Below are 24,807 nucleotides of genomic sequence, written 5' to 3' on the forward strand. Positions count from 1 at the left end.
ACTCTAGAAAGATATAATCTAAATAAACCCAATATTCAAAGGACTTCTGTCAATAATCATGTCAAATTCAGACACAACAGTACCAAGGCTCTTGTAAGTACAAAATCTTCTTTTCTTTCTTGTCCTTTATGCAACCAGCAACACAAACTGGTTCACTGTAGTCAATTTCATTCATTAGACATTCCTGCCCGTATCAATAAAGTACGTAGATTTAAATTATGCTTGAATTGTCTGCATTCTGGACATCAACAAGCTACGTGCAAATATGGCGAATGTAAGAAATGTAACCAGAAACATTATACTCTTCTCCATGAATTTATTGAAAATCCACTAAATCCATTGTCTCAGTTTAATGATCAAGTAGTTGCTTCTCAGAGTAGCCCTCAGACACTTTCTAATACTTCTCAAAATCAACAAATCCTTCTATCAACGGTTGTTGTCCAAGTTCGTGACCATTTAGGGGTTGCTCATAATGGTCTTTTAGATAGTGGAGCTCAATCTAATTTTATCACATCAAGTTTAGTTGATTTGCTGGGTATTTCAAGGTATATATTCTTTCCCCCTAGAGTGTTTAATCATTCCACAAATATGTGGACAACTTCCAGTTTGTCAAATTGATGCATCTTCGTTGCCCATACCTGCAAATATTCGTTTATCAGACCCAAATTTTCATACTCCTTCGGAAGTAAATATTCTGATCAGTGCTAGTATTTTTTGGGACCTGCTATGTGTGGGTCAGGTCAAGTTAGGTCCTGAAAAACCCATACTTCAGAAAACTAGATTAGGGTGGATCATTTCTGGTCCTTTAATAAATACCAGGGTGAATAGTCAGCAATCTACCATATGTGGATTATCACACAATATCGAAACTGACGACCTTTCTAGGTTTTGGGAGATTGAGGAGTGCTCAAGTACTAAACTTCAGTCTCCAGAAGAGTTATTGTGCGAGGAGCACTTCAAATCAACCTTTAGGAGAAATTTGGATGGTCGGTTCATTGTGTCCATTCCTTTTAAGTCACAGGTTGACTCTTTGGGAGAATCCAGATCAATAGCTCAAAGAAGGTTCTATAGCTTAGAAAAAAGGCTTCTTAATGATCCTATCATGAAGGAGCAGTATGTTACATTTATGGAGGAATACTTGTCTTTAGGCCACATGTCAAGAGTTACTTATTGTACTTTGCCAGTACATAGTTATTACTTTCCTCATCACGGGGTGATGAAGCAGGACAGTCTCACTACAAAACTCAGAGTAGTGTTCGATGGTTCCTGTCCGTCATCATCTGGTCATTCGCTCAACGATCTTCAGATGGTAGGTCCCGTTATGCAGAATGATTTGATATCTATCCTGTTGAGATTTAGAAGGTATCCATTTGTTGCATCTGCGGACATTGCCAAAATGTACCACCAAATTCTTATTGATGATACTCAACGGTGTCTCCAAAGAATCTTATGGAGAAATCATCCGGAAGATCCTCTTCATTCATATGAATTAAATACAGTTACTTATGGCTCTACGTCAAGTAGTTATCTAGCCACTAGATGTCTCTATCAGCTATCATTAGAGCATTCTGATACATTCCCTCAAGCTTCTAAAATCATAGCTGAAGACTTCTATGTTGACGACTTGTTAACTGGTTCTGATTCGTTAGAGGACTTAATCCTTAATTGTAAACAAGTCTCTGAAATTCTTTCAAAAGGTTGCTTTCCACTTAGAAAGTGGACGTCAAATAATTCTTCATTTCTTAAGTCCATCCAGGAATCTATTTCATTAGACACTTCCTTCCTTTTTGGTGCCAATGAAAACACAAAGACCCTTGGGTTACAATGGTGCCCTAGTTTAGATTCATTGTCCTATTCTATTGATTCAAATGTTACTCCCAAAATTATCACTAAAAGATCAATACTTTCTGGTATTGCTCAAATATTCGACCCTTTAGGTCTCTTAAGTCCATCAATCATTAAAGTCAAAATCCTTATGCAACTCCTTTGGTTAGAGAAGTTAGACTGGGATGAAGGAGTGCCATTGCATATTCAGTCTGAGTGGTTATCTTTCAGAGATCAGTTGCATGAGTTGAATAAATTGCAAATTCAAAGAAATGTAGTTCTCCCTAATTCTGTTCTTATTGAAATGCACGGATTCTGTGACGCAAGCGAAGTTGCTTATGGCACAGCCATACATATTCGCAGTGTTGATAAAAAGGGTAACATTTTTATAAATTTACTTTGTGCTAAAAGCAAAGTAGCACCTGTAAAGAAGCTGAGCATACCTCGCCTGGAACTTAGCGGAGCTTTGATCTTATCACGTCTTTCTAAAATGGTTATTACTTCTTTGAATATTCAGTTCAATAAGATTTTTCTGTGGTCTGACTCAACCATTACCTTGGGCTGGATAAAAACTTCGTCACATGTACTAAAAACTTTCGTTGGTAATCGTGTTTCAGAAATTCAGTCCAACACAGATCCCGAAAATTGGAGACATGTACCTACGGATTGTAACCCTGCTGATTTACTCTCTCGAGGAATTGAACCTCAGGTTCTAAGCTCTTGTTCATTTTGGTGGCACGGCCCATCATTCTTGCTAGATTCTCCTGAAACTTGGCCAGTTCAAGTATCTTTTGATAAAGAAAAACTTCCAGAGTTTAAAACTATTAGCAACCAATTTATGATAGTTTCGTCTACTCCATTATTTGATTTTGAAAAATATTCGAGTTTTTCAACCTTGGTAAGGTCAGTGGCCTACTCTTTGCGTTTCTACTACAATTCTCAACGAAAGAACAAGGCCACTTGTGTTTTGGGGCATTTAACCACGCAGGAGATTAACAATTCTACCCTTACTCTAGTTAAGTTGGTACAAGCTGAAGGTTTCCCATCTGAGATTCAGTGCTTAAGAAGAGGTAATGCAGTTTCTTCTAAAAGCAGAATCTTATCACTTAATCCCTTTTTAGATCCAGAAGGATTACTCAGGGTCGGTGGTAGATTAAGTAATTCAAACTTTTCTTATCAAAAGAAACATCCTATTCTAATTCAATCTAATCATAAGTTCACTATTCTATTTTTCCGTCAAGAGCATTTCAAGCTGTGCCATGCAGGACCTCAACATCTCCTAGCTCACGTGCGTGAGAAATATTGGCCTTTACATGGAAAATCATTGGCTAGGAGAACGGTTCGCGAATGCTTGCGTTGCTTTCGCTTCAATCCCGATCGAGTTAATCCCATCATGGGAGATCTTCCCCAATCAAGAGTCACCCCCTCATTTCCATTTGCTGTTACAGGAGTTGATTATGCTGGTCCATTTGCCCTCAGAACTAGTCGTCATAGGGGTGCTTCTTCATATAAAGGTTATATTAGTTTATTTGTTTGCCTATCGACAAAGGCCATTCACTTAGAGGTGGTAACGGATCTTTCCACCGAAGCCTTTATGGCGGCAATAAAACGATTTATAGCTAGAAGGGGCAAACCATGTCAGATGATGAGTGATAACGGAACCACATTTGTGGGTGCCAACAATTCTTTGTTGGAATTGGGTAAATTTTTGAAAACCAATGGTAATAAATTCCCTGATATGTGTGCTAAATCTGATATAAATTGGAAGTTCATACCGGCTCATTCTCCTCATTTTGGCGGTCTCTGGGAGGCTGGAGTCAAATCGGTGAAGGCTAACCTCAAACGAGTTATGACAGATACGAAATTAGATTATGAAAGATTTGTTACATTACTAACTCAGATTGAAGGAGTATTAAATTCTCGTCCTTTGATGTCTTCTAACCCTTCTGATCTTTTGCCTTTGACACCAGCTCACTTCCTCATTGGAAGAGCCATGGATTCCGTTCCAGAAATAAATCTATCAAACTCATCCATTACCAGTTTGTCTAGATTCCAGCAGTTGCAGCAACTTCGCCATGATTTTTGGAAACGTTGGTCTCTGGAATACATCTCCGAATTGCAAGAACGAAAGAAATGGAAAGTCAACCAATCTAAAATTTAGACTGACACACTCGTCCTCATCAAAGAAAGAAATTTACCTCCTTTAAACTGGTGTCTTGGGCGCGTAGAAGTTTTGCATCCGGCGCTGATGGAGTTACACGAGTGGTTACCATAAGAACTTCAAAAGGACTTATAAAGCGAGCTGTTACAAACATTTGTCCACTTCCGGTTCCTAGTGATCAAAGTGAAGGTGCAATCACGCCTTAAGTTCTAGAACTGTTAATGCGTCTTAGTTAAAGAACATTTGTTTGATTTTTAAACTTAAAAGTTTATAATAATTATTGAAGATGTATTTGTTTATTTTTTATTGCATGTAATGCATTTCCTCATTTACTTGCTTACCTGTTAAATTGAAAGCGATCCTTTCAAGGTGGGGGGCATGTTCAAGATAGTGGCTGCATAATTATTAAAAAGGGGAAATGTCAAGGTTGCCAATAGCAACTAATAATTTATCTGTATCATCTCTGTGTGTGTCAAGGGAGAATAAAAAAGTCAGATCTTGAAATTCATTTTGTATAATTTTATTATAAGAATTTTTCACATTACGAATAGATAAATCATCAGATCATATCTAAGAAAAAGAACAAAACAAACATAGTATTATTGTTTCCGTTCGGTAAATCATGGAAGCTAGTAAGTTTCCATTCAGTAGGAAGCAAATGTTAAAAGTAAAAACTGGCATGTAATTTTCATATTGAGTTATTGAGTGAAAGTGACTAAAATAAATAATTATAGCTGATGAGTAAACTGTTTTGAGGTGCATTTTTTTTTGTAAAATATTAGATTTTTATTTTACATTTATTTTCCTCCAAATGTTTATTACTTGTAAATAAATATTTTTTTCTACAAGACTTTCCTTGCATTTCATTATTTTGCGCAAATCCTTCAGGAATTTTTAGGTTGCGATCGATAGACCGCACACTACAATAGGTCACTGCTCAGGTAGACCGCATCCTCGGGGTAAACTGTATATCATAGTGGCACCTAAATGTGATTATCTTTAGTTTCTAAATATGATTTTCTTTAGTTGTGGTTTTTTTATTTAGGTACCATATGCCCCCTACCAACTCTAATAGCTCTCAAGAAAAAATACAAAGCCTATTTATATTTAGATGAAGCTCATAGCATAGGAGCTCTAGGTAAACGAGGAAGGGGAGTTGTGGATTATTATAATTGCAATTCTCAGGATGTGGATATGTTAATGGGAACTTTTACTAAGAGCTTTGGTGCTGCAGGTGGATATATAGCAGGAAAAAGGGTAAATATTTCAAAAAACTATAATATCGCAATGCGAAATCTGTTGGTGTTTTGTGATAATAATGGAAGAATAAAAACTGCTTAGTATTTAGTGACGTTTCAATTATATTGACATTACTCATATTACCATTTAATATTCTCTCCATCCATGCTTACGTATGTACTAACATATTTATAGGATCTAATTACAAATCTTCGGCAACATACATATGCTTCCAAATATAGTTGGGCGGTGTCTCCTCCAGTTGCTGCCCAAATAATGACAGTTTTTAGGATACTCATGGGAAAAGACAGCACTAGTGATGGTAGAAATAGAATTGAGAAGTTGTCACGAAACACGAGGTACTTCAGATTGCGATTGAAACAGATGGGTTTAGTTATTTATGGAAATGATAATTCCCCTGTTATACCTCTCCTAACTTATCATTATTCTAAGTTTGCGTAAGTAGATTTTTTTAAACTATCTTTGACAAAAAATTAAATATACTTTTTTAACACCTTAGTAAAGCCCCCTGCCAATACTTATTTTTTTTTACGATTTAATATAAAACTATTATTGTTAAAGTCTTCTTAAATACATATTTGGTATCGAATTATTGGCACTACTCCAGTCGTCAGAGATGAAAATATCACTGAACATCTAAAAGTCATACGAACAAGCTAAATTTGGCGAGAATGTCAATTTTCGGATCCCAAAAAAAGAAAAAAAATGTTTTAAAATAAAAAGTGTAGCTGAGATAATTTTGAACAAAAATATTTATTAGTAATGTTTGTGTAGAATGAATCGTTCTCTTGGGATCAACGCTTGAGGCGACCGGCGATTTTGAATGTCAGATTAAAACCGGCGATAAAATTTTAAATAAAATTTTTATCAACTCGAGGTACAAATTTTATATCTTTTAATCAAAGTGTCCTATCGACAAAAATCAAAATGTGTTTTAAAGGAAGAGAGTCCAGTTTTTTCTTTCTAAATAGACGTTGCGCGATTTTTGCCATTTTTTTGTGATTGTTATGAGATTAATAAAATTTATTACTTTCATTGATCAGTCACTATGATATTTCCATTGCTAGAGGCTAATGTTGAAAACCTTTGCATGAAAAACAAGCATGAAATTTTGGTTTTCAGTTTTGGCAACAAATGTGAGGCATTTGAAATATGCCTAAAAAATGCTGGATATAAACTTTTACATTACAAACGATCCAAAACGTTTAAAAGTCATTCTTTTAGGTTGCATAAGTACGTTTTTCAAAACTAATAACTAAACTAAACTTGACGTGCGATTGGTTGTAATGTAAAAGTTTAAATTCTGTGTTTTTAGGCATATTTAAAAGGCCTTATATTTGTTGCCAAAACTCAAAATCGAAATTTTATATTAAAAATTTTGAATATTAGGCTCTAACTAAGGAAATTCCACTACTCGCTCCGTGCGTGACTGACGCGACATCTACGGCCTTCATCTGACAGTTTTGGACCTCCCAATTTGAAGTTAAACATATGTTAAATAGATACGAAATTGACAACTATTAATAATTAGTTTTTTAATTATATTTTTTCAGTTTATGGACAAAATAAATTTAGTATTAAAAACTAGGTTTCTAAAAATTCATCAACTTTATCTTTTCAACCCCAAACGGAAAAGAAAGGGAAAAATCTAGTACTGGCAAATCAAGTTTTTGCATGTGAAAGAGCATGTAGGTAATTATGTAAAAACAATAATAGTAAAAATTATGATATAAAAGCTTAGGTCATCTGGCAGGCTGCAGTTAGCTTGAAGCTTTATGAAATATCATTTAAGGTAAATTATTAAAATTTTTCCTATTTCAATTGCATAAAAATGAAATTATGTGATATTTACTTTTTCATAATGATAGCACGAATCCATCTTTTTCTTTTCTCTAATTTATATGTAATCTTTGGGAACCTATAAAAGCTACACTCACTATATTTGCTATGATTAGCACAATTAAATACGCAACATGTATTTGCACCCATTTTTGATAAAATTTAAGCGTAAAAAGATCCAAAAGGTCCAATTTTGTCATATTTCGCCGTTACGCACGCTGGCATCGTTTCAAGGTACCCCTACCATGGTCACGCACGGAGCGAACAAACGGTCAATGAAAGTGATACATTTTATTGATCTCATGAGAATCGTAAACAATGGCAAAGACGTCTGCGCTTGTCACCTTAAAAATGAATTTTGATTTTTGTCAACAGGACACTCTGATCAAAAGATATCAAATTTTTAACATCGACTTGATACGATTTTTAAAATTTATTTCGCGCGTATAACTGACATTCAATTCGCTGGTCGCTTCAAGCGTTGTTTTAGAGTGAACGGTTCATTTTGCACAAAAATTGCTAATAAACATTTTTGTTTAGAATTATTGCAGCTATATTTTCTATTTGAAACATTTTTTTTTCTACGAGGTATAGATTCTTGATAAATCGATTTTTTCCGATACCGTCCCATACAGGGAGAGGTTTTATGGGAAGCCAGGGGTAGAAGTAGTAAACTTTTTGCATATTTTTTGGGGACCCTAAATGTACATTCTCAGCAAAATTCAGTTTGTTCGTATGATTTTTAGAGGTCAAATCTCTGATGACTGGACTAATAAGTTTTATATTATTGATCACTTTTTACAGATTTTACAGAGTATGTAAGAGACACTAAAATTTATTTTACTTGTGTACCTACATTTAAAAATTAAAAACTTTATAGAAACAACTTCACCACAATTTCAGTTTTTTTGTCATTATTTGGCAGACAAAATCTGTATTATGCACATTGTACATTTCTGTTCTGTGTTCATGAAGGCTTAGTTACACAGTTAAGCCAGACTAGTAACCTATTTATGGAGTAAACGAAAATATACTTAGAAAATTGGTCCTTTGTCTCTGATTAGGATCGTCTACATAGTAAATACACGGTAAGAAAATGACATCCATTTTATTAGTCACGGCAAAATATATGGAAAGAGGGGTTCCCGTCGAAGAAGAACATCATGGCTTCGTAACCTATGTGAGTGGTTTAATCAGTTTTCGTCGTCTTTCTTCAGAGCTGCCATAAATAAAATTATGATAGCCAATGTTCAGTAACGGACATGGTACGTAAAGTAGAAGAAGAAGAAGAAGAAAAGAACAATAAAAAGAAATAAGGAACAAATGTAACAAAATGCAACAAAAAAAAACGAAAAGTAACGTGAAAAATCAAATTACTTAATAATAGAGAGGAGGAACTGGAATGGCTCTTATTATAAGGGAATAGATACACGTGTAATACAGGAGACTAAAAAGAAAGAGAAAGTGAAATTTTGCTTATCAAATATTTTTTCTCTAAATTCGTACTGTTCATTTTTGTTCATTCGTTCATTTTTTAATACATTTTTGGTACCATTTAATTGTTTTTTATTTCGGTCATTAATGGACTTACCATTCAGCTTCAGCTTACCTTACTTTTTTTCTTGTTTGGATGACCTTCTTGACCTACTTAGATATTTGCCTTTTAGTTACATAATTGTTAGCGACATTTTGTGAAACTATAGAGAATCTGCGGCGCCACTTAAATCGAGAACCGTTATGTGCTGAGTAATAAATTTGGGATAAATTAAAAATGAACTAAATATGGGATGCGGCATTAGTGCGAGGAACTCCATTTACTCATTTTACATAAGCGATACTAAAAAAATAAGGTAAAAGTTGCGGCATCGATAGTACCATACTTTAAGAATATTTTAAAATATATTGCTTCTTATTCTTAGCCTTCTAGCGTCTATTTTTGGACATAGGCCTCTTCCAATTCCTACCATCGATCTCTATCATGAGCAACATGCTTTCAATTTGTTCCGGCTATTCTTTTTATATCATCTACCCATCTCATCTGTGGTCTTCCTCTTGGTCGTCTACCTTTGTAAGGTCTCCAATGTTGTATTGTATTTTTGTTTTTATCTTACAGTCGTATACCTAACATTGCTCTTTCCATGGTCCTTTCTATTGTGGCTAGTTAATTCATATTTGATTTGGTTAGAGTCATATGTCATGATAGGAAGGACGCAATGGTTGAACACTTTACTTCTCAAGTATTAAAGTATTTTAAAACTGAGTTTTCCAAATACTGCTCATGCCAGTCTTGCTCTTCTAGTGATTTCCGCACTTTGGTTCTATTTGTCAAGTTTCAGAATTTGGTCTAGGTAGACATATTCCTAGACTTGTTCTTTATAACTACGAATTAAAAATGATCATGATCATGATCAAATGATCATCAATATAATTTTTAATTCGTAGTTATAAAGAATGCCAGAAATGACTGAAGTAGACAAAACCGTGGTTTCAGAGGTAAAACCTGAACAAAGTGAATACTCAACAGACAGTGACTCAGATGAAGACATCCCCGAATTGGAAGATGCTGGAACTGCAAGCGCAGCTTCAGCTACATTCCCTGGAGCTGCCGCTGCTGGTTTGCCCATGGATATGGTTTCCAAGGCCAAACAGTCTAGAGGAGAGAAAAAAGCAAGAAAAATCATGTCCAAATTGGGTCTTAAACCTGTACAAGGAGTAAACAGGGTAACAATTAGAAAGTCAAAAAATATTCTTTTTGTCATAAACAAACTAGACTTGTTTTATCTCACTGCCATTTATAGTTATACGTCTGGGATCGTGTATGTTATAATTTTGCATAATTACATTAAAAAAATAAGTAGAATCAAAACAATATATATATATATATATGTATATATATATATATTTATATATATAATATATATATATATATATATATATATATATATATATATATATATATATATATATATATATATATAATTAAACCTAGAGCTAAGATTAATACTATTATAAAAATTAATATTAAACTCACCAGTCTTCCGGGTTGAACCGCGTTGATATCCATTGGGCCGAACTTTCGACATCCTCTCTGATGTCTTCTAGAGGGCTTCCGAGGTCTCAGTCTCCCGAGCACCCAGAAACTGCTGGGGGGGGGGGGGCTCGGGATAATCCGCATTATTCTTCGGCTATCTCTTGAAGTTCTTTAGGCCTTCCTTGATTACTAGCAGGTTAGTGATCCGTTTTTATGGATAGAGATAAAAATTGATTCACACCACTCATCAGGCTATTCACCTGTGATCCATATGATGTTGCACATATCCAGTATTACATCTATGCCAATCTCGCCCATTAGTTTTTAGAGCCTCTGCTGGTATGCGATTGTATAGTAAGGGAAACCAACCCTTACTCTGGTTAATAAGTGTAAGAATAGCTTAATAGATTTAATTGATATATTTACCTACATAGCAACACGAAAGTATATCAAGGTTGTAAACGTGTTCCTTAGCTAAAATATTATTATTAAATATTATTATATTACACGAACTAAATATACAAACAGGGCCTTCTTTAGAGTTCCAAGTCCTTGTTTAAAAAATGTTATAAAATAGGGAACCTAATTCAATTAGGAGATAGATGTAGAGATTGCTGGCATGTAGAAACGCAAGATGTTTTAACCCAATTTGGGTAAACCTGTAATTGTTAAGTTTATTTAAATAAAATATGAAAGTATCCATCTATAGTTTTTGTGAAAGTATTACATGAAAAATCAGTTGGGTAAAAGTGGAAAGGACCCAACATCACACCATCTATACCTGGGATTTTTTTTGTTTCTTAGTTGGTTGAGAGCCTTCTCTACTTCTACTCGTAAAATGATTAGTTCTGCCTTTTTGATTGCATGTTTCTTGTGTTGTGAGACTGATGTATCTTTTAAAGTGTCAGTGTATAATTCTGAGTAGTATTTTTCTAGGTTTCTGGAATGCTCTTTATTACGGTTTTTACTTCTCCATTATGGTCTTGAATGGCTTGAATTTGTGGCTTGAACTTTCTGGCCAAATATTTAACTTTTTTCAAATAGTTCATGACTTTTATGGCGGTTTGCATGTAGCACAACTCTTCTTTTTTTCTACTTATTCTAAATTCTAAGGTTTCCCCTGACAACTAATGTTTATTCGTTTGAATTTTACCCAATGTGCACTCCTTTTCCACTAAATGTATCTATCTTTTTATTCCATTCCATGTTTTATTTTGTCTTCTTATATTTGTGGGTTTTCCTTGTTTCATCTGAAATTCTTCCGCATTATTTGCCCTTAACTGTTTTCAGATGTATTTTTCTACTTGTGTGTAGCTTGAGCCTGCAGTTCATTTTTAGCACCTTATGATGTTACCTGATGATGTGATAATACCTGTTACGTTTATTACTGAGGTTTTCCATCTTTTTCTCAGGAGTATGTAGTCAATTTGATTTTTATGTTCTTTATTTGGACTATCGCAAAGCTTCCTGGTTAATAAAGGTTTACGTCAGGGGTGTTGTGTATCACCGACCTTATTTAAAATATATGTTGCAAATGCATTAAAAGAGTGGAAACGAAAATGCAGAGGCATGGGCGTAGACCTTGGAGAGATTTGCTTGTATACATTGCAGTTTGCTAATGAGCAGGTAACAATAGGTTGTCTAAACAGCGTACTGTGGAGTCATGAAATAGGAAAAAGAAGAAAACACAATATCTACGAATCTCTTATTAAAAGCAGTCTGTTGTACGGAGCGGAAACTTGGCGAATAACCGAAAACAACAGAAGAAAACTGGAGGCAGTAGAAATGGACGCTTTTAGAAGACCAGTAGGAGTGTCACGCAGAGAGAGAATACGTAATGATGAGATAAGACAGCGAATGGGGGTTGACGGCTCTCTTACAACAGACATAGAAAGAAAACTGCTGATATGGTACGGACACGTCCAGAGGATAGATAACTCAAGACTCTCAAAAATAATTATGCAATGGATACCACCAAACCGCAGAAAGAGAGGAAGACCCAAGACATCTTGGAGAGAGGGAGTAACGAAGGCGATGAGCGCAAGAGAATTTGAGAGGGCCAATGGGATGATAGAGTGTCATGGATATTAGGCATCGGACAACGTCGCAAGACGTTTTAAAACCGATATATATATATATATAATATGTATATATATATATATATATATATATATATATATATATATATATATATATATATATATATATATATATATATATATATGTTCTTTATTTGTACTAGTCCACAGACCTAAATACTGTTACGAACATGCATTCAGTGGGGCTCATGTAACGGTTGCATCATGAAAGCGCCGAGAATTTGCCACAGATGTATCGAGCGCGTGAAAGTTCGATCCGTCAAACAACGAATTAGAGGTGGGACTACTCCAGATGATTCTAGAACAATACTTTTGGTATATATATGTAACGATGCTATGAGTGGAGTGGAGTTGATAAGATATTACCGAGCTGTAAACTTATAAATAAATATATTTATATAAATTCGAACCTCTCGTTTTTTTTAAAAACGTTACAGTTGGTGTCCGGTGTGAAGATAATTGATTTATTTAAAAAATAAATTCAGCAGTGACTTTTGAACTTTTGAAAAGTATTGTCCTTCGGGAACATCCGCGTAGTTCGGTAGTGATCTTTGTACGAAAGAACATTTAAAAAGTACGTGTGTGCCTGACCAAAGATGCTGCTAGTAGAACTTTCAGTAAAACAGTTGCATGAGCAACTAGAAGAACGCGATGAAGACTGCAGCGGGTCCAAGAAGATAGTCCAAGAACGACTGAAGACTGTTCTCAACAAGAATGGAGAAGACCCAGAGACATTCCAGTTCCAGTCAGCAAAGAAGCAGTTTTAACGAAAATAAAAAATGTGTCGCAAATGATGGAAGAAACTTCTAAAAAAAAAATGATAGTAAATTTGAAAACATCTCGCAAATGATTGAATAATCTTTTAGAAAAAATTATGATAAATTAGAGAACGTATCCAAAAAATTTGATGAAACATTCGAAAATATATCTAGAAGATTCGACGAGACTTCACAAATAATTAAAGAAATATGTATTCAGAACAATGAGAAATTTGAAGAAGTCTCAAAAACATTCGATAAGATACAGAAAAATGTAACAAGATAGAAGACAAAGAAGAGAAGATCAAACAATTAGAGACCATGATAACTAATACGAAAGTGCTACCATCAGTTAATACAGTAGCCTTAGATCCGGTAGTAAAAGAAGAATCACCGAGAGACGAAACGACACATCATATGAGATTCAAATTGCCACCATTTGATGGAAAGTCCTCTTGGTCCATATACCTTAGTTAGACAATTTGAAGCTATTGAGACAGCTAATCATTGGACAGACCAAGAAATGGCTGTTTCCTTGACTGCTGCTTTACGAGGTGATGCTGCGGATATCCTATGATCAATTCCTAAGGGTCAAGAAAAATGTTACCAGACCTTGTTCACTCGACTAGACAAACGTTACGGAGATGCCCATCTACAACAAGTCTACAAGGCGCAACTAAGAAGTAGAATTCAACGAGCAAGTGAAAATTTGCAAGAGTTTGAAGCAGATGTTGCTCGTATAGCGCGGTTGGCTTATCCGGAGGTACCAGACAACATTTTGGAAGAAATTGCTGTAGATACCTTCGTCAATGGGTTGAGAGTCAGTAAACTACAGAAAGCTTTACGACTAGCAAGACCGAAAGTTTTAGATGAAGCGCTCGCCATTGCCTTGGAACACGAGACAGCTAGTCGAGCTTCACGGACCTATCGAGTATGAACCTCTGAAGAGAGCGACGAACAAAACGATAAACTTGGAGGAAATCGTACGAAAAGTAGTTCGTAACACGATGCCGAAGAGACATTTACGACATTTGTCGTAAATTGCAAGAAAATAATAGAACAGTCAGAAAGCTAGAACAGATCGGACTCTGGGCTGGAAAAAGTCATTCAAATGCTGATGCTCAGTCAAGACGGCGATGTAGTGGAAATTGTAATCACTGTCTTAGATTAGAAGAACAACTTTGCCCCGTGAGAAGAACCACCGTCATTAATGATCAATGGCAGCCTCAACAGCTACAAGACGCTCACAGATGGTCAACAGATGATCCATGTATAAAAAGAGTATTAAATTGGATGCGTCGAAGTGAAAGACCTTCTTGGCAAGACATTAGTGCATGTAGTCCCGAAGTCAAGTGTTACTGGAGTCAATGGAATTGCCTAGTGCTAAAAGATGATCTTCTGTATAGAACCTTTGAGAACGATGATGGTACAGAATCTAAGCTTCAGTTGATTGTACCTAAAAGTAGTGTCCGAAGTATTGCGTCAGTTACATGACCGTGCATCAGGTGGATACTTTGGTATTACGAAGACTCTGCAAAAGGTTCGAGAACGGTCCTATTCGGTTGGTAAAAATAGGGCACCCATGAAACAGTACAATGTTGGTAGTCCTATGGAAAGAGTAGCAATCGACATTGTATATGTCTATATACAATGTCGATTAGTCTATATACATCGACTATATATATAAATATATATATATATATATATATATATATATATATATATATATATTATGTAACGATGTTATGAGTGGAGTGGAGTTGATAAGATATTACCGAATTGTAAACTTATAAATAAATATATTTATATAAATTCGAACCGCTCGTTTTATTTAATCTCGCTACAATACCTATTTGCTATTCGACGAATTTTTCTAGATATTCAGTAAACAACATGGATAATTGTACGAATTACTTAAAATTAACCGAAAAATATCACTTCATTTGGCGAGCATATTTATCTTATAGGATCTAATATACGAGCGCTAATGATGTCGCGTTGATCCGCTGAAAACAGGGCGGATAATTTGCAATTTATACGTGACTGTAGTTACGTCACGTTGAGAACACTTTGTCCGCATTTTCAGCGATACATATAATTTGATGCGCGCTATGTGCAACGCGTGAACTGCACGCTACTAAGGGACCTATTATACGCTAATGTCGTCGCGTTAGCAGCGCCGCGTTAGCCACGGCCCAACCGGACAATGGCACTTACATGGAGTAAATTTATTATGCAAACGACATTGTCGTCGGTGAGTTCCCATTACTTCTACATTTTCGACTACGTATTTAGGAATATTCTCATAGTATAAATCAACGGTTTGAACAGTATGTAAAATAATAGAAGGAACTAAATTAGGTGTGACATTAACATGTTGTATTGAATATATTTAGTGCACTGATGAACTTACTTCAATTTTTTTTTGGCTTCGTTTTTTAACATTCATTGTTTTAGGTATTTGGTTCGAAGGCTATTGGAAGAAAATATTGCGACAGTAGGTGTGACTTATCCTGCAACGAGTTTCTTAAAAACGAGAATAAGAATTTGCTTATCTGCGGGCCATACCAAAGATCAGCTGGATTATGTTCTTCAGGTATTCGACAAGATTTCAGATGAAATTGGTTTAAGATATTCAAGAATACCTATTGAAAAAACACCGGTAGCGTGGGATGACAAACAGATATAAGACAGGAAATTGATGCTTCCTAATGAGTGAAATTTTTGGACATTTTTGATAATATAGACTATTATTATCTATGTGTGACATATTGTATATTTTTAAGCTTAAAAAATAAATTCACATTGTAATAGTTTTTGATACATCAAAATAATTGATAAGAATTTGAATACTATTTTTCTAATATGCTGAAATACCCAGCTCGACAAAAAGATATAATGTATATATATATATATATATAATTTGCTTATCTGCAGGCCTGTATATATATATATATATATTTACAGATATACAAAAAAATTAGGGTTAGCATTACAAAATTAGCGAGAGATACTAGCATTATGTTTCCACGTAATATACAGAGATTAAAATCATGGTAAGTAAAATAATATTAAAGTAAGTAGATAAATTGGAATGGAAACGTTTTTACCTATTTTTGGAATGGGTTTTACCAAAATTTGTGAAATTAAATAAATTTTTCCAAAGCGATAAAGTAGTTATCACAAATTTGCACAGCGAAATGATCACAATGTATAAAGATCAATTGCTTACTTACATGGACCCACAATATGTGAGACAAACTAATGTTGAAACAATTGAGCCCCACGATATTATATAATTTGTCAATATTAACAACATGTATCTGGGAATTGGGGTGACGCAAAATATTAATGATTTAGAAGATGTATTGAAACCGAATTATTACGAATGATTCAGACGTTTCTTGATTACGGATTATGGATTCATCCCAATCAGTTTATCTTCAAAATAGATTTGCCAATTTTACACCGTCAAAAATAATGGTTAAAACTATGAATGGTCCTTGATTACTCCATTTGGAAAATGGAGTAATCAAGGACCTAACTACTGGGAAGGATGTTTTAATTTTACCTGTGGATCAAGAAAATTTACATCATCGACATGTAAACATCGACTATTTAGCATACTAAGTTTTTCTACTCAGAAAACACAGAACAGTAATATTATTATTATTATTCAGCCAATCGCTTCTACTGCTGAACATGGCTCCCCTCAGTGTCTTTCAACGTTCTCTACACCGGATCGGTCTTTTTATTCGGTGGTCGTCTTCGGCTTCTTTTATAGTTTTTGGAACTCCATGCCACGATTTGTCTTGTCCACCATCCATTTTGTGTTCTCGCTAAGTGCCCTTTTAACGTCGTGATTATTTTGACGACGTCTTGAACCCATGACTTTGCCTGATTTGTTGGTTTGTTATGAGGTCTCAAAGGCTCACGATCAGCATTGAACGTTCTATGGCTTGACCTAAGCTGAATTTATCTATGTGTGCATTGTGTATATTTTATGTAGCGTTTGTGACAGATAGCTCTATTAGACACCGGTTCCAGTGAAACGCAAGTTTAATCTAAATAAAAATATATTCACATACTCTCATATAACAAAGATAAAATTAAAGAATTAAAGTCTGTATAATATGTACCATAAAAATAAAAAGACGAATCCTTGTCAATAAATCAAAGAGGCAGTCCAAGTGCGATGGCCTTTGATCAATACTCAATGACTCGGGGTAGGAGCTCTTACCAGATCAATACTCTGATACCTTATCCACGATGTTGCACATGCTTGCCGGTGTTTCAATTCCAGCGCACAACGATGGTAGTGGTAACTCTTTGGTGATATTGCGGGCATACAGAGAGATGGATAACCGACGAAAAGCGCTGAGAGTACCATCGTTACACCTACTTCTCTTTGGAAAAAAATAAAAACTTTACATTATTTTATGGCGTGAAGATTTCAACGGTGTGATCTTTATCGGTTGGGCGAAAACTCATTTCATAAATCGGCCTTGGATGACTGTCAAAAAAATATTCCTCTTTCTAGATCTTGGGAATGATCACATTAAATCAATTGCGCAGTATGCTAGACATTTTACAGTGGATCGTTGCATTTTTCTGCTAGTTGTATCTGCAACAGTTTATACTGAAGACATTTACTACAGTTTCCAACATTTAAACATCTTAGTCCAGTAGTACTTTAGCGCTATTTGTTTTCGCAATTCCTAAATGGCCTGCTGCTATGCGGTTCCTATTCGGTTCTTATTCGGTTTCTATTCAGATTCGGTTTTTATTAGATTTTTATTCGCATTCGGTTCGTATTCGGTTTCTGTTTATGTTCGATTCCTATTTGGTTCCTATTCGCTTCTTATTCGGGTTCGGTTCTTATTCAGGTTGGGTTACTATTCGGTTCGTATGCAGTGTCTATTCTCGGATTCGGTTCTTCGCGATTTTAGAAAAATCGGGGTACGCTTATACTGCGGCTGATGTAATTTATCTTTGGACAGTCGAAATATCCACGAGATATCTCTTGTGGTCCAGGTTACTGAGTCTGTGTCTATTGTTGGTGGATTAAGCGGCATTTTAGTTTTACTCGGTCGAGATTTTTGGTGGGTAGCTCTATGAGATACCAGTCTCAGTAAAACGCAAGTTTAATCCAAATAAAAATGAACTAGGTAGGATTTTTTCTCCTGCTTTTTTTGTTGCTTCAAATACAAGTCCATTAATATCAGGCAACCAATGATTCTTTATTTCCTTTAAAACTGCTCTTATCTCTAACACTGTGATGGGTAAAAGAAGTCCCTGATGCATGAGAGTCCTTACTCTTGTAGGGATACTTGTGGTATTTGGCTGGTATAGAGGTCTTTATAAAACCCTCTAGCTATTTTCAGAATGTCCTGTTTATTTGTTATTGCCTTTCCGACTTTGTAACTAAGCTTGTGTATTTCTTTTTACTTTGTCTGAGTACTACTCTTTTACTTACTGGAGTATGCTGGATTCCAAACTCTGCGTTTGCAACTGTTTATCATCTTTGCTCTTTCTTTTTTTTAGGTTTATTGTTACTCTGGCTATTACTGGCCTGTGATCACTTCCTACTGATAGTTTATTGAGTACAATTACACCTTGAATGATTTTTTTTGTCTGTTATTCGTATTCACTTTTAGTTCTTCCGTCTGGACTAACCCCCTTACATTTTCTATTCTGTTTTTTCTTAAAAAAGTGTTCAGTATATGTAGTTTATGTTGCAACAGAAAGCATTTTGCCTCTTATATTTCTTATTCCGATTCCAAAATCTGCGATTACCACTTCTTGTTTGTCATTTTTGTTTCCGAATTTACCGTTAAAATCTCCAATAATCATATTTTAATACGCCGGTTCCTGCTGTTTTGCTCTTTCAATTTCCTCATAGAAGGCTTCAACAAGTTCATCTTCATCGCTGGTGGGGTTTTTCTGTAGTTTTATGGAATATGTTGCCTGATTCTAGTTTGAAATGATCTACACCTCTTCTTTTCACTTCGCTAATTCCTATTATGTTTAAGTTCTTTCTGCAGTTCCGTCAGTTTCTCATCTTTCGATAAGTTCTTCTTCTTCTTCTTTCTCTTTATAAGCAATTCTGCTTGTTCATTGGCGGATTAATATCTCTATAAAAGATTTTCACTCCATCTTTTGCGCTCTCGTCCGATACTTCTTCTGTCGATTGGTGACTTATCTCTTGCTATTTTGACGACACGGGTCTCCTCCATTCTGATTATGTGGTTATTCCATTCTTTTTTCTATTTTGTGTCTATTCTATACATTGTACGTTACATTTTCTTCGAATGTCTTCACTTCTCTTTCGATCTCTCAGCGTATTTACTGTAATTCTTCTCAGTACTCTCATCTCTGCCGTTTCCAGTAGCCTTGTTTCTGAGGTATATGTCATTATTGGTCTTACACTGGCTTTATAAATTCTTGACTTCATCTCAGTGTCAATGTGTCTGTTTAGCCATATAGTGTTATTAAGGCATCCTGCCAGTCTATTTGCTTTTTGTACTTGATCTCTCACTTTTCTGTCCAGGCTCCATAGCTAGACAGTGTAATTCTCAGGTATTTTATTTCCATTACTTGTTCAATACTGATGCCATCAATTTCTATTTTACATCTGGTTGGTTCTTTGCTAATCTGATCAGGTTCTTACATTATATGTAATTAAGTGCAGTTGTTTAGCGTTGAAGCGTTTCATCTCAGAAAACTAAAACAATAGTAATCAGCAAAGAACCAACCAGATGTCAAATAGAAATTGATGGTATCAGTATTGAACAAGTAATGGAAATAAAATACCTTGGAATTATAATATCCAGCTATGAAGACCTGGGCAAAGAAGTGATAGATCAAGTACATGATGCCTTAATGACATTATTTGGCGAAACAGACACATTAAAACTGAGATAAAGTCAAGAATTTATAAAACCAATGTAAGACCAATAATAAGATATGCATCAGAAACAAGACCCGACACAGCCACAACACAAAGGCTACTGGAAACGGCAGAGATGAGAGTACTAAGAAGAAGTACAGGAAATACGTTGAGAGATCGAAACAGAAGTGAAGACATTAAAAGAGAATGTAACGTACAGTGTATAAATGAATGGACACAAAATAGAAAAAAAAGAATAGAATAATGACATAAGCAGAATGTGGGAGACCCGTGTCGTCAAAATACCAAGAGAAAAGAAGTATTTTACGACCGCGCAAAAGATGGGATGATAACTTTCATAGAGGTATTAATCCGCCAATGAACAAGCAGAATTGCTTATAAAGAGAAAGAACTTCAGCGATGTTCAAAGCCTCCTATAACCGGGGATTTCTTACGCCTTCTGCCGCCTGTCCTTAAATCCTATCGTTACGTTGCGTTGGTTGGGAACAAGCGAGCTGCCAGGAACTGAGAGCTCTTTTCTTGGATGTCTGTTTATGCTGAGAAGATTTAGGCATTTAAACACCACGTTTGCCAGGCGGGTTAGTGAGTTGATTTGGGAAATTGGTAGGATATGATATATTTCTCTCCAGAACATGAGTTGAGGGAGAATCAAAGCTTAAGAATGGCAGGGTCGCATCCCTGAAGTAAGTCTTTTCTCCACTGAGATTGTGAAAGAGTACCTACCCACTACTCGCTTACCCCAAACAGTATAGTTATAATTAAAGTAAATCACTACTAACATGAGAATAACTATATTCAAAATGTATCAAATTAAAGGAGCAACCCTTAGTTGATTTTTCACCAAAATTTGTTCAAAATCCTTAGTACTTTTTGTTTGATAACTCTTTTGACGCATATGATCCTTTTTATTGCAAGTATATCTTCAGTAGATTCTATATCAAGTAGATTTTTGATGTAGCTGCTGGATATAGTACGTATATCGTTTATTAAGATACTTTTGCTTAAAAGAACGAATTAAGAAATTAGATAAAGATAAATAAATTCCTAATTTTTACTTTGCTTATATTATATCGCCAAAAAAACTGATGACTTATTTTAAATAAAATTAAGGATTATATTTATCTAATATAATCAATAAGTGCAGCCTTTGTTTGTGATCTAACCCAGATTATATTGTCAAACGGACAAACAGAAGGTATATAAGAATTGGGATGATATATGATTCAGTTCGGGCTACATATATAAATATATCAAAGTTTAACTAACTCAGGTAAAGTTCGACATATTTAAACCTTCTATATAATATTTTTTTATTTATATCCTATATAATATGTTAAAAATACTCGATGTGATTTTTATGCTTTTAATATTTAAGTCGAAAAAGTAGCACCACAATTGCGAGTGCACGCGCGGTCCTATCAAGTTATTTCTGAGGCATATTTAACTATTGGCAAAGTTCTTGCCTTGTAACCCTTCAAGTTTTTTAATTTGACTTATTTTTTATCTTTTAAAATTTTTTATTTTTGAAGAAAGCATAATTCTTGGCCTGAACTTTCTATTTCAAATTCATTCTTTCATTTGTTTTGTTAACTAGTATTCCACAAATATTTTAAAGTTTCACACACACACACAATCACGCTAAGCGATCAACCCAACCTCTAGGAACATGTGTATACCATACTAAGCATGGGATCCACATGTCCGAAGATCAAACCGGTCACACCTCGCTAGTCGAAGTGGTACCTATCTGACCCCCAGGTTTTTCCACCACCCCTCCTCATCGTGTGACATACGTGAGGAGGCTTATGATCTTGAAAGTTACTAGAGTTGCCTTGGGTAATGAGACAACTCCCGTTTTTAATTATTGTGGTTATGCCACCTAACTGTAGGGGTAGCCACATCTAGGCTTTTCTCCCTAATTACTTTACTGATTCTATAGATTTTACTCTAACTGCACTTCGGGACTTGAGTCCCTAAAACAAAAAAGAAAAGTAGCGTGTGTGTTCCGTCCATGGAGTCGACAGCCTGGGCTGTCGACTTCATGTTCGGAAAGAGTGTGTGCTCGATCACTCAGCCGCCGATTTGGCAAAAATAAATTTTGTTCTCCTCGCCGGCTGGGTGTCCGATGTGGGTCCGGCCACTGAGCCCATGTTTGCCGCACATGACCTCAGTGCTCGGGTGTCGCGAGAGGATCAGTATCACTCGATCCGCCTTAAGGGCCTATTCCGCATCAGCGGTATATAGAAGGCCTGAAGGGTCTTCTATATGGAGTAATTAAAGTGACTTTACGTTAAAACGTTTAATGATTAAAATTGATTAAGAACTAACTGTATTTAAAAGAAAACAACCGATTTTTTTTTTTTTTTTTTTTTTTTTTTTTTTTTTTTTTTTTTTGTGGGGTCTTCCTTGGCGTTGGGACTTTAAAATGCCGGCACAATTCTTACCCTTTTATTTCTTACATGCTAAATTGTGTGGGTGGGTTGGGGTGTGCATTGCAGGGTGTATACGGCCTCCACACACCCCGGTGTATAGTGTCCTTAACTAAGTGCCTTGGCACCTGTATCCTCTCGCCAGAGTCCTAAAAGAGAAGGATTTTTTTTGGGTGGTTGTTTTCTGATGACTGCATTCTTTTATTTAGACGTCTTTGCGACCATCTCATTCTTCATTTATTGGTTTGGGACCCTATATCCGGCTATTTGCTGTTTAGGTCTTCTGTGTAACGTCCTGGTGTTTGCGTTGTAGTTTGTCAGCTCTCTCAACATGCTACTTGGGTGGTTATTTAGTCCATTGAAAAGTTCGTATGCCTTTTTGTCCATTGTATGTAGGATCCTTGTTTGTCCTGAGTCTCTGTATAGATTTCTCAGAGGTACGTATCTTGGTAGATTCAGTGCGTCTCTTATTATTTGATTTTGCGCTGTTTGTATTTTCTTCCTGTTTGTTTTACAGGTGTGTCCCCACGCAGCGGAGGCATACGAGAGGACTGGTAGGATAATGCTATTCGCCATCCTAATTTTGGTTTTGAACCTTAACTTGCTTCTTCTGCCAATTAGCGATGAGAGCTGACTTTTCAGCGCTTTGGCTCTATACGTTTGCTGATTTATGTGCTGCGTAAATGTAAGCTTTTTATCGAGTAACACTCCTAGGTATTTGGCCTCATTTGTCCATTGTACTGGGGTGTTTCCAATTGTTAATTCTTGATTCGGTACACTTTTTCTGTGACTAAACATTACAGCCTGTGTTTTGTCTGGGTTTATGGCTATTTTCCATTTGATACACCATCTTATGAATCTGTTGAGTGCTCTCTGCAGATGATTAGCTGCATGGTTTGGATTTCTCCAGCTAACAGCTATTGCCGTATCGTCAGCGTAAAGACTTAACAGGGATCCTGGTTCTTTTGGCGTGTCGGCCGTATAGATGGTGTACAAGTAAGGCGACAAAACAGCTCCCTGAGGCACACCTGCCTCCAGGGTCCCGACCTCGGACAGGGTTGCCCTTGTCCGAACTCTGAACCTTCTGTTGGCTAGGTATGATCCAAGGAGGCATGTCATCGCCTCGCTGTATCCCAAGGTGTTCATTTTATAGATGAGTCCGTCATGCCAGACCCTGTCAAATGCTTTACTGACGTCCAGGAATGCTGTTGCCGTGTACATTTTTTCGTTATATCCTTTAGTTGTGAATTCTGTGAAACGTAGAACTTGTAGTTCGCATGAATGTTCGCTTCTGAATCCAAATTGAGCTTCTGGTATGGTGCCTAGTGCTTCCGATTCTTCATTGAGTCTTTTTAGTATAACTCTTTCCGCTATCTTGCTTATTGATGATAATAAGCTGATAGGTCTATAATTTTGCGGAAAAGTGCCATCTTTCCCTGGTTTTTTGATCATAATTATATGTGCCTCCTTCCATCTGTCTGGGAAATATCTTAATTTGAGCATGTTGTTTACTATGTTCGTTATATAGACAATAGCTTTGTTGGGTAGGTTTTTGAGTGCCCTGTTTGTGATGTTGTCAGGTCCTGGGGCTTTTTTGGCATTAGAGAGTTTAATTAGCTCTTTAATTTCCTCGGGAGATGTATGAGTTATTCCTATTCTGCCCTTTCTTCTCTTTAATCTTCTAGCTGTTCTTTCTACCTCTTCTTCGAAGTCTATGTCTTCGTTGGGATTTTCGTTGTTTCTGCATGCTCTTTCTAATTCGTCCTTTAGGACTTCAGCTTTATCTCTCTCCGTATGAACAATCCCGTTTTCTCCGTGTAAGGGAGGTATGGGTTTCTTGTCCTGTCGGAGTATTTTCGATAGTTTCCAGAAGGCGGATTTGTTTGGGTCTAATTCTTGGATATAGTTGTCCCAGTTTTCGCTTCTATGTTCTCGTAGTTGTCTTTTAACTTCCCTGTCTAGCTCGTTTGCAATCCTTTTATCTTCTAGAGTTCTAGTACGGTAGGCTCTTCTTCTTTTTCTATTTTTTTCCTTTATTAGGTTTTGTAGTTCGAGACTAATATCTCCGAATCTTCCTTGTTGTCTGGTAGTGTTTTCGATTTTTGAGCTGGCATCGATAGCATTATTTATGGTTGTTTCTAGTTTAGTTACACTGTCTTCTAGTTCTGTGATGTTGTTTATTGTTGGGATGTTACCGATGTTTTCGCTAAAAACCCTTCTGAAGTTTGACCAGTTTGTAATCTTCTTTTGGTGGGGCTGCAAATAGTTTAGTTCTATTGCACCCAGGGTCAGGACGATTAGATTGTGCGTTGAATCGCCTTCATTTAGAGATTGTATCTCGTGTTGTTGACCCACGTTGTGTAGGATTGCAATGTCTAGATGTGTTGGGAGTTGTCCGTGAAAACAGGTCGGTCCTGTTGGTCCGATCACGTAAGTGTTAGGTCTGTTTTCGAGATGGCCGCAAAGTCGTCTCCCGTTGTTATTGGTTGCTCTGTC

At 35.9% G+C, this 24,807-nt stretch overlaps 2 protein-coding genes across 2 annotated transcripts in view; both read left to right on the forward strand.

Moving 5' to 3' along the window:
* The window catches only part of LOC140431911 (serine palmitoyltransferase 2-like), a 50,294-nt gene extending 34,487 nt beyond the window's left edge, over positions 1-15,807 (forward strand). The window contains 3 exon segments of the mRNA XM_072519781.1: positions 5,031-5,242; positions 5,420-5,682; positions 15,430-15,807. Of these exon segments, the coding sequence (XP_072375882.1) occupies positions 5,031-5,242; positions 5,420-5,682; positions 15,430-15,661 (707 nt within the window). The 3' untranslated portion in view covers positions 15,662-15,807.
* A 5,267-nt stretch (positions 15,808-21,074) lies between these two features.
* The window catches only part of LOC140431921 (aminopeptidase N-like), an 89,507-nt gene continuing 85,774 nt past the window's right edge, over positions 21,075-24,807 (forward strand). The window contains exon 1 of the mRNA XM_072519792.1: positions 21,075-21,152. The gene's annotated coding sequence lies outside the window, so the exon portion shown is untranslated. The remainder of the gene's footprint in view (positions 21,153-24,807) is intronic.

Source organism: Diabrotica undecimpunctata, chromosome 1 (assembly GCF_040954645.1).
Source record: "Diabrotica undecimpunctata isolate CICGRU chromosome 1, icDiaUnde3, whole genome shotgun sequence".
In the NCBI taxonomy this organism is placed as follows: domain Eukaryota; kingdom Metazoa; phylum Arthropoda; class Insecta; order Coleoptera; family Chrysomelidae; genus Diabrotica; species Diabrotica undecimpunctata.